Here is an 11195-nt window from a genome sequence, read left to right on the forward strand (position 1 = left end):
AGAAATACCATAAGCCAGAAACACTACTCTAGGAATTAGGAGATAACCCAGACCTGTTAAATGATTAGAATGGCATTTGTTTCCATTGTCATAACAGAAATGATATATTCAAAACTACTCTTCAGTGATATAATAAAGAAAGGCACAGAATGGGTCAATAAACCCAGCTCTTCAACTTTTCTATCTTCAAAGTAGGTAAAAGGATGCACCTAGTGAGAAGACAAGAGTTAAAATTGTGTTACAGTTCTACATGGATGGAACTAGAGGCTATTATGCTAGGAGAAATAAGTTAATCAGTCCAACACAATTATCATATGATCTCACTGATATGAGGAATTTGAGAAACAAGACAGAGGATCATAGGGAAAGAGAAGGGAAAATGAAACAAGACGAAACCAGAGAGGGAGACAAAACATAAGACTTTTAATCTCAGGAAACAAACTGAGGGTTGCTGGAATGGAGGAGGGTGGGAGGGATGGGGTAGCTGGTTGACGGACACTGGGGAGGGTATATGCTATGGTGAGTGCTGTGAATTGTGTAAGACTGATGTATCACAGACTTGTAACCCTGAAACAAGTAATAAATTATATGTTAATTAAAAAAATTGTGTTATAGTTTAAAAAGGTGGGGAGGTAGAAGGAACATAGGATGGTCATGGGAGCTTGACTGTAGAAGTTGGACATGGAACAGAGTGAGCACTGAATCAAACAAAGTCAAAGTTGGGTTCACAGAAAAACAGGAATAGAAGAAAGAATATAAGTCATCTCAAAATTAGCACACCCCAAAAAGAACAAATTATTTTCCCCTTCAAACCTTATGCCAGTTAACAAGGTCACAATTCATTTAGTCCACTGAATTCGACATTTCAGTTAACTCTTTATTCCTACATAATTCTGTATTTTATCAGACCTGTTTTTATTTTAGAATTAATTTGGCTTCCTATAAGAGAAGCCCAAAATAATAATGGTGTAATCGGACAAAGTTTAGTTCTCTGATGTAAAACACAGGAGCTGGAGGCTCTGCTTCACAAAGTCCTGAGATCCAGACTCCTTCCACCTACTATCCTAAGGGTATAACCTCCTATATATCTATATAGTTCAAGATGACTTAAACCAAGTCTAAACTCTAACCACTGAGAAGTAGAAAAGAAAATCAAAAGGCATACCCCCTTCCTTTAAGAGCAAAATTTCAGAAGCTGTAGTCTTCCGTTTACATCCCATTGATCAAAATTTAATCACTGGGTTACGTAAGGGAGAATAGTAAATATAATTGTTATTCACAGAAAAAAAAACACATTATTACAGAAAAAAAAAGGTTCTATTTGGGGACACCTGGTGGTCTCTAACATACCTAATCCTCAAAAAGGCTTCTAGAATCTTCTCTTCAAAACTACTGTTATTGCCTTAATTCAGCCTCATGATTTTTCATGATTAGGATGGCCTTTAGATTCTCACTGCTCATTCTTTATTCATGGAAGTTGCAGAGCTTATTTTCCTACAACATTTATTTAGTGAAGTCCTTCTCCCTTGCTAACGAGCTCACAGTGAGGTCCCAAGTCCTTAAGGCAGAAAACAATCTACCCCCAACGTACTTCTCCAGCATTATTACTCATTCTTCAAAACATCCTTCATCCCATTCTTACTGAACTTCTCCCCATTTCCAGAACACACCATGCTGTTTCATAACTTCTGAAGACTGAGGTTGTTACCTCTATCTGAAAAATCCTTTTCCTTCCTTGTCTTTTCATAAAATACAACTCAAAGTCACTTCCTCTGTAAAACTTCTGGCAGAATTAATTTAAATGACCACCAATTCCTCCTTCACATATGTATTCATTCCTTCAACAAATATTTACTGAAATACGCCAATAAATATTTATTGCTTTCTTCTTGATACACCTAGGCAAGGTAACTGCCACTCTGAACCCCAGAAAGGCACTGGAAGGTGGTTATAGGGACAGAAAAATAATGTGAAACCATCATACAACAGTATAGGCATGCTTTGTTTTACTGTGCATCGCAGATACTGTGGGGGGGTCTTGTTTTGTTTACAAACAAGGTTTGTGGCAACCCAGCATTAAGCAAGTCTATCAACGCCACTTTTCCATCAGCATTTGCTTACTTAATGTCCCTATGTCACATTTCAGTAATCTTGCAATATTTCAAAACTTCATTATAATCACTGTATTTGTTATGGAGGTCTGTGATAAGTGATCTTTAATGTTATCCTTGTAATCGTTTGGGGCCGCCATGAACTGTGTCCATATAAGCAAACTTCATCAATAAATGCTTTGTGTATCACTACTACTCTCACTGACAAGCCAGCCATTCTCCCATCTATCTCCCTCTCCTCAGATCTATCTCCTGAAACAAAACAGTATATAACTTACACCAATTAATAACCCTACAATGGCTTCTAAGTGTTCAAGTGAAAGGGAGAGTCATGCATCTCCCACTTTAAATAAAAACCTAGAGATTATTAAGCTTGATAAGGATAGTATGTACAAAACTGAGATAGGCCAAAAAGTTAGGCCTTTCTCTTGTGCCAGTTAGCCAAGTTGTGAAGGCAAAGGAAAAGTTCTTGAAGGAAACTTAAAGTGCTATTCCAGTGAACACAGGAATGATAAGAAAGGAAAATACCCTTACTGCTCATAGTTTTGAGTCATCAGCCACAACATTCCCTTGAGCCAAAGCCAGAACAAGGCCCACCTCTCTTCAATTCTATGAAGGACAACAGAGATGAGGAAGCTACAGAAAAAAATCTGAAGCTAACAGAGGTTGATTCATGCAGTTTAAGGAAAGAGGCAGTCTCCATAACATAAAAGTGCAAAGTAGAGCAGCAAGTGCTAATACAGAAGTTGATACAGAAGTTATCCAGAAAAATCTAGCTAAGATAATTAATGAAGGTGACTACACTAAACAAGATTTTCAATGTACACAATTAACCCTCCTACTGGAAGATGCCATCTAGGACTTTCACACCTAGAAAAGAAGTCAATGCCTGGCTTCAAAACTTCAAAAAATAGACTGATTCTCCTGTTAGGGGCTATGGTATGCAGCTGGCAAATTTAAGCTGAAACCGGTGTTCAATTACCATCTCTCAAATCCTAAGGCCCTTAAGAATTATGGGAGATCTACCCAGCCTGTGCTCTATAAATGGAACCACAAAGTCTGGTTGATAGCACATCTGTTTATAACACAGTTTTCTGAACATATGAAGCCCAATGTTGAGACCTATTGCTAAGAAAAAAAGACTCACTTTAAAATATGACTGTTCCTTGACAATGCACCTGGTCACCCAAGAGCTCCAATGGAGATAAACAATGAGATTAATGTTGTTTTCATGCCTGCTAACACAATATCCATTTTGTAGCTCATGGATCAAGGAGATTTTGACATTCGAGTCTTATTAAAAAAAATTTGATAAGGCTATAGCTGCCATATACAGTGATTCCTCAAATGAATCTGGGCAAAATAAATTCTTGAAAACCTTCAGAATAGATCTACCATTCTAGATGCCATGAAGAACATTCACAATTCATGGGAAGAGGCCAAAATACAGTAAGAACAGGAGTTTAGAAGTTGATTCCAACCTTCGTAAATGACTTCAAGGGTTTCAAGACTCCTAGGAAGGAGGAAGGGACTGCAGATGTGGTAGACAGAGCAAGAGAATAGAACTGGAAGAGCCTCAAGATATGACTGATTTTGCTGCAATCTCATTATGAAACGTGAATGGGTAAGGAGCTGCTTCTTACAGATGAACAAAAAAAAAGTGGTTTCTTGAGATGGAATCTACTTTTGATGAAGATGCTGTGAAGAATGTTAAAAATGATACCACAGAATTCAGAATATTAAATCAGCATAGTTGATAAAGCAGTGGCAGGGTTTGGGATGACTGACTCCAATTCTGAAAGAAGTTCTACCATGGATAAAATGCTACCAAACAGCAATGCATTCTACAAAGAAATCGTTTGTGAAAGGAATAGTCAATTGATGTGGCAAACTTCATTATTGTCTCATTTTAAGAAATTATCACAGCCACCCCAATCTTCAGCAACTTCTACCCTCATTAGTCAGCAGCCTGATTGAGGCAAAAGTCCCCACCTGCAAGATGCTGTAAACTCAGATGATGGTTAGCATTTTTCAGCAATAAACTATTTTTTTAAAGATTTTTTTTTTTAAAGATTTTATTTGACACAGAGAGAGATCACAAGTAGGCAGAGAGGCAGGCAGAGAGAGGGGGGAAGCAGGCTCCTGCTGAGCAGAGAGCCCAATGAGGGACTCGATCCCGGGACTCGATCCCAGGACCCTGAGATCGTGACCTGAGCCGAAGGCAGAGGCTTTAACCCACTGAGCCACCCAGGTGTCCTAGCAATAAACTATTTTTTAATTAAAGTATTATACCGTTTTTTAGACAGATGCTACTGCACACTTAACAGTGCACAATATAGTATAAATATAACTTTTCAATGCATTGGCAAACCAAAAAAGTCATTCGACTTGCTTTACTGTGATACTTGTTTTATTGGGGAAGTCTGGAACTATACCCACAATATCTCTAAGATATGTCTGTATATGCATTCTTTTGTATTATTCTCTGCACATGTGGGGTGGAGGGGTGCAAGAAAAAGGGTATGGTAAGGATTTTTTGTACATGAAGTTTACCCAGCAAACATGAATCAATAAAAATGTTTCAGAACCCATGGTAGGTTGCCTCTAAGATGTCTAAGAATGAATTCCATCTCTGGATATTCATGTCTTAAGTATAATCTACTCTAGAGTGTGGACCTAGTGATTTATTTTTAATGAATAACATATGGTAAATGGAGGAACTCCAATCCTGTGATTAGGTTTTGTAAGGACTCTGGCTTCCACCTTGCCTATTCTCTTTTGCTCTCTCACTAGGCTCACTCTGATAGAACACAACTGCCATGCAGTAAGCTGTCCCATGAAGAGGCCTATCTAACAAAGAAATGTGACAGGCCTCTAGTCTACGGCAGTGAAGAACTGAGGCCCTGAGTCCAGTTGTCTACTAGGAGATAAACTCTACAAAGAACCATATGAGTGAGCTGGGAAGTGCATGCTTCCCAGTTGTGCCTTGGGATGAAACCACAGCCTCAGATTATACCTTAACTATAACTTTGTGAGAGATCTTGGGAGCACAGAATCCAGGTAAGCCATATGCCTCATTCTTAACTCACAGCAACTGTGAGGTAATAAATGCTATTGTTTTAAGCCACTAAACTCTGGGACAACTTGTTACACAGAAAGAGAGAACTGACAAAGACAAAAATGAAGAAAATAACAAAGCAAAGTGTACCCTTTGTAAAGATATCTTTATTCCATATATCTTAACAAATAAAAAGCTTAAAAAAAAAAAAAGAAAAACAAGTAAAGGTCAAAGAACCCCAAGAAAAAGATGCTCTCTGAGGCTGCTAAAAAACAGCTAAAGTTGTAGAGGTGTAACACTGTTTCAGCAATATATCCAAGTCTATAAAAATATTTCCTTTAAAGATTTAAAAAGAATTTTCTTCAGGACAAGAAAAATTTTGATAACCTTGGAGTATGAAAATGTCCTCATAGCTTAAGAAGTCTCAGGAAAGAACCTCCAAGACTCGGTAAAAGAAGAAACAAAGAAATTGAATTTATATTCTGACTCAGCTGTAATTTGTAATTCCTTGTATTATTCATGAAAAGGTTGCCTCAAGGCAGGATATGAATATAGAATAGGAACAGAAATATGTATAATATAACCTGTTAAATTTTAAAACATGTCCATATTTTTTCAATATATTAAAATAAAAAAGAAACGCTTCAACAAGGAAAATTAAAGTAAAATCCTATCAATAAAATGTTAATGTACTAAACTGTCTAGTCAAGCTAAATATCTCTTAACTGAAAAGCAATTAATCTCTATCAGTCAGGGATTCTCCAAATTTACTTGCAGAGCATTTGATGACTCAGAGAATAGTACAGAATGTAAACATAAAACAAAACTGGGCATGGAGGAAAAAAGGTGTATTTGCTACAGAAGATTAATAGTTATATTTTAACTTTGAAAGATAAGAGCAAAAACAGCATTTCTTTTCATAAGCGTAACTAAGGATTTCTTTCCATAAGGGTAAGTAATAAGTAAGGTACTGTTTTGAGTAACTATGCTTGCTTTGCAAGTTTCTGGTACCACAAAAATATTCCAGTCAGAAATCAGTATTAGTATTAGTAACCTACAACCTTTAGCAATTACTTCAGAAAATTCATTCTAAACTTCTTTGGATTCGTAATTGAGAGTAACAGAAGAAAACACATAAATAGTTTATTCAAACACAGAAACAGAAAGAGGTATTTCAGGGGCAATATGGTTCAAATATTCCTCCTAAAATCATAAATAATAAAAAGGAACTTTTCCTAAAAGACCATCAAGGTCATCATAGAATCCAGGGTCAACTAGAGACAAAAATGCCATTTAGACTACCCAGTGCAACTAGAAACCTAGAAAAATAATCATTCCATCAAATGCACTCAGGGTACATATAGGTACACAAATACTTAAAAAAAAAAAGTATAAAACTAATCATCCCTGTAACTGAGAAAACTACAGTGTAATATTTTAAATGCCAAAATAAATATCAAAGTATGATATACTAAGTCACTAATGACAAGACAAAAATGAGATGGATTAATTAAGAGAAGCTGCGTTTTTCTTTTTTTGGGGCAGTGAGTCTACCGTGAAGAAATCCAGTGCATTTTCCGTTCTTTACAGATAAATATGACACCAGTGACAATCATTAGCTAGAGTTTCCAGTAGCAACTTAATGGTTCAACACATACTTCTTTCTAAACCACACCCAATTCTCAAGAACCATTTCAAATTCAAGTTTACCTCCTCCTTGAAGATAGCCAAGAAGAACATTTCTGGCCCTTAAAACCTTTCTCTTTTGGTAGCATTTGCCACGTAGTACCTAATATTAAACTGCACTGATGAGGCATCTAATATTTACAAGTCATTTATACTTGTGTTTTATATTCTCAACAGTGGCTCCTTAAATATTGTTAAAACATGTCTTATTAGATTGAAAATAGTACTCTGAAAGAAGTAAAAAAGAAGTAGGGATGATGCCCCAAGTCAACATTTGCTGAGTGCCCACTGTGAATTAAAAATATTAAAAATGGTCTTTAAAAGTGTGAATTATCTCATATAATTTTAATCATTCATAAACAATGCTCTCCTTAAGAATACCTTAATTAACTTTCTAATGCAGACTTCAATTTTATCTTTCCTGCAAAAATCTAACAACAAGCTCTTAGTTGTTATCAAAAAGACAGATAATAAGCGGTGAAGAGGATATGGAGAAAAGGGAACACTTGTGCACTGCTGATGGGAATGAAAACTGATAGAGCCACTATGGGAAACAATAGAGAGGTTCCTCAAAAAATTAAAAATAGAACTACCATATGATCCAGCAATCCCAATTCTGAGTATATATCCAAGGAAACAAAATCACTATTTTGAAGTTGTAACTGCACCTCTGTTCACTGAAGCCTTTTTTATCATAGCCAAGACATGGGAACAACCTAAAGTGTCTTTCGACAAATGAAGAAAATGTGTTATATATACACAGTGGATTATCAACCAGCCATAAAAAAGGAAATCCCACTATTTGCAACAATATGGATGAAACCCAAAAGCATTATGCTGAGAGGTAAGTCACACAGAAAAAGACAAATATGGCATGATCTTACATATATGTGGAATCTATTTAAAAAAATCTTATAGGAAAAAAACCTTATAGAAACAGGAAGCAGGGGCACCTGGGTGGCTCAGTGGGTTAAAGCCTCTGCCTTCAGGTCATGATCCCAGAGTCCTGGGATGGAGCCCCCGCATCGGGCTCTCTGCTCAGCAGGGAGCCTGCTTTCTCCTCTCTCTCCCTCTGCCTGCCTCTCTGCCTACTTGTAATCTCTGTCTGTCAAATAAATAAATTTAAAAAAAAAAATCTTAAAAAAAAAAAATAAACAGGAAGCAGACTGGTGGTTGCCAGGGGATGGGATTGAGAAATGTTTCAAGTTGGTCAGTGGGTACAAACTTCCAGTTATAAGATGAGTAAAGTTCTTATGATCTAACCATACTGTATTGTATACTTGAAAGGTGCTAAAAGAGTAAATCTTAAAATTGGTATCTATGTGATGTGATCTATTAACTAAGCTTATTGTGGTAGTTATTTTAAAATATATATGTATATCAAATCATAATACTGTACATCTTAAATTTATACTGTGTTCTAAGTCAATTATATCTCAATGCAGCTGGGGAAAAAAAACCACCACCAAAATTTAGTAAGTTGATTTGTTGTTTCAGCTTACATTTATAGGGGAGTCCAACAGCACAAAAATCTTGTCATTAAGGAATATGTAGGTAGTCAGTAATAGTTAATGCCCACAGTAATATGCAAAGATAAATCGAGGGAGGATGATGGCAAACTTTTAAATGTCTTATAATCTAACTTTGGAGAAAAATAAGCATGCTTAAACTTTATAACAGGCTTCTACAAAAAGGAATATAGCAGAGTGTCTTGTGGTATAGTACATACCAAATTAAAAATTTTTAGTACACTAAAAACTTCACAATTCAGAATAAAGAAGTCTTGGGTGAGATGAATTAGTATGAAAAGACTGTTCATGTTGGTTGAATTAACTTCCGATCAAAGAAAAAGGTTTGAATTTGTAAAGCTCCAGGAGATGTTCAAAATAAGAAAAAAATAAATGAGCAAAGTAACAAAAGTGGATAACTACAAGCTCTACTATAAATTTACAACAAATACTAAAGTTAATTTCAACAATTAAATTACATTTACCAGGTGCCAGACATTAGCCTGAATGGCTTACATTTAATTTTCACAACAATTCTATGATTATCCCACTTTAACGGGTGGACAACTGAGACTTAGAAGGGTTAAGTAATTCCACCAAGATCAAAATTTAGCAAAGACAGTTGTCAAACTTAGTTCTCTGGAACTCCATAACCCACATTCTAAACTGTACTGAAAGTAGTTTAGAGTAACTAATAGAAAAAACTGGAAGGGGCGCCTGGGTGGCTCAGTGGGTTAAGCCGCTGCCTTTGGCTCAGGTCACGATCTCAGGGTCCTGGGATCGAGTCCCACATCGGGCTCTCTGCTCAGCAAGAAGCCTGCTTCCATCTCTCTCTCTCTCTCTCTCTCTGTCTTCCTCTCCGTCTGCTTGTGATCTCTCTCTGTCAAATAAATAAATAAAATCTTTAAAAAAAAAAAAAAGAAAAAGCTGGAAAACCTCCAGTATCAAGGTGAGCTTAAATTTAAGAAAGGGCACAGCAGAGCCCCTAGCGATGTACCAGAAAACTGAAAAGGCAGCAAATGTGCCAATTAAAACAAATTTTTATGCCACTCCTTTGATTCTTATGGCAAGGCAATCTCCTACCATACAACCTGATAAAGTGAAATTCTCATAGTCAAGGACAACTACATTCAAATGCCAACCAACCCCCAATCTTACCTAATATTTCAATGTTCCACTCTGAAATGGAAAAGCTATAAAAGAATTATCTTATAAAGGGCTGGAAATAGCACAAGTGCAATGACACGTTAAAAGACTAAATTTATACATATACAAACACGTATGATCCAAAGCAAAACACCTACAGATGTGAAAGGCAAAAATGTCAGGCATACAAAAAGAAGAAAGAGAAAAAAGAACAAAGAGGACAAAAGACCTTGTGGCCAGAGTATCATAACTTTTTACCAAATTGTAAACTTTTTTACATTGTTGTTTTTATTAAAAATTGGTTGAAAATGAGTATAAAACATTTTCCCTGTCAAGAATAATTATAATGAATTTTAATCAATTTTTTAAAATGCAAAAAAAACATCCGTTTTGAAATACAACGTTAAGTGGTAGCTATAAAGAAAAACTAGGCAACTATAAATACAAAATTTCGACACTGTTTACCTGAGGGCTCCTGAACGTTACACAACCAAGGAAGGAAACAACCTTTGAGAAGTTTTGCTTCTTAAACTGGGTAATGGATAAACGAGAATTCCTTACACTACTAATCTTCATACTTCACTTCGTTAAGTAAGAGCAACCACTTTTTTGCATCTAGTCAATTTTTAATAAAAACAACAGAATAGTTTGAGCGTCCTCAAAGGAGTGGGGTGGGGGTGTGGAGGCAGGATTTAGGGAGCGAGCGCATCCGTGGAGGTCGGCGATAAGACACCAAGAAAGAGATTGAGCCCAAGCAGTCTAGACGGGCAAGAGGTGGCACACCAATACAGAGGTGACACTTTCTCAAGTTCTGCCGACCTTCCCCCACCCCCACCCCCATTCCTCCCGCCGCCCTCACACTGGTGAGTAGCAAGAAAATGGAAACGTGGAGGGTTTCATCCCGAAGGGCAGAGCGTTCTGTGAACGCTTCAGAACCCGGAAGTCTAACTTTAAGATCCAGACGCTGGGCCAGGCAGCCACCTCTGGGGGGGCCTACCCTGCATCCCTCACCCCGGGGTACGAACCAGTAGAATGAGAATCAGACCAGTAGCCCGGTCCCCTCTTCCAGTATCCCAAGAACCCCCCTTGCCTCCAGAGAGCCAAGCGGGTTCAGGGAAGCGGGGGGGGGGGGGGGGGGAATGCCCACCATAGTGACGTCCTCACGGCCTCACAGGACCCCGGCAGCCTAGACCACGGAAACAGCAACAACCGCGACAACTCATAAAAAGCGCGCAGCCTAAACACACGTGGCTGCGGAAGAAGACCGGATGGACCGGGCCGGAAGGGGAGGGGCAAGTACGTCTCTCTAAAACGTCCCCGGGAACCGACACCAAGTCTTTTTATCCCGTAGTGAACTTTTCAGCCCGGGACCAGCCCGCAGCGTCCTTGCGGGTTTGCCAAACACGATAGGAGGGGGCCTGGGACGTGAGGGTGAAACTGGCCCAGTGTCCACATTGAGGCCTGGCATTTGAGCTGGGCTTACCGACACTAGACGCTCCTGGCTACTAGAGTCCCAGGCCCGGGCGAGGAACTCCCGCATCATCTACCCTGACGTACAGCCCCCAGCTGAATAGCATCTTTCGACGAGGCTCTCCTTTGGGAGGTTCCTGCCTCGCGGAGGCTGGCCCCCTCGCCATTAGACTGTTAGGAGATGGCCCACGTCCTAGTGTGCCAAAAGACCCTCTG

The 11195-nt window shown here is 38.2% G+C and overlaps 1 protein-coding gene across 2 annotated transcripts in view; it reads right to left on the reverse strand.

The window, feature by feature from the left end:
• Positions 1 to 10796, reverse strand: part of TMA16 (translation machinery associated 16 homolog) — a 32270-nt gene extending 21474 nt beyond the window's left edge. Inside the window, exon 1 of one of the 2 annotated variants that reach the window (XM_047717757.1) lies at positions 10657 to 10796. In XM_047717757.1, the coding sequence (XP_047573713.1) occupies positions 10657 to 10659 (3 nt within the window). In that variant the 5' untranslated portion in view covers positions 10660 to 10796. Of the gene's footprint in view, positions 1 to 9974; positions 10364 to 10656 lie in introns of those variants that run through there. The other variant, XM_047717756.1, reaches the window with a different exon arrangement.
• Between the last annotated feature and the right edge of the window lie 399 nt (positions 10797 to 11195).

This window comes from Lutra lutra, chromosome 2 (genome assembly GCF_902655055.1).
Source record: "Lutra lutra chromosome 2, mLutLut1.2, whole genome shotgun sequence".
NCBI lineage: Eukaryota > Metazoa > Chordata > Mammalia > Carnivora > Mustelidae > Lutra > Lutra lutra.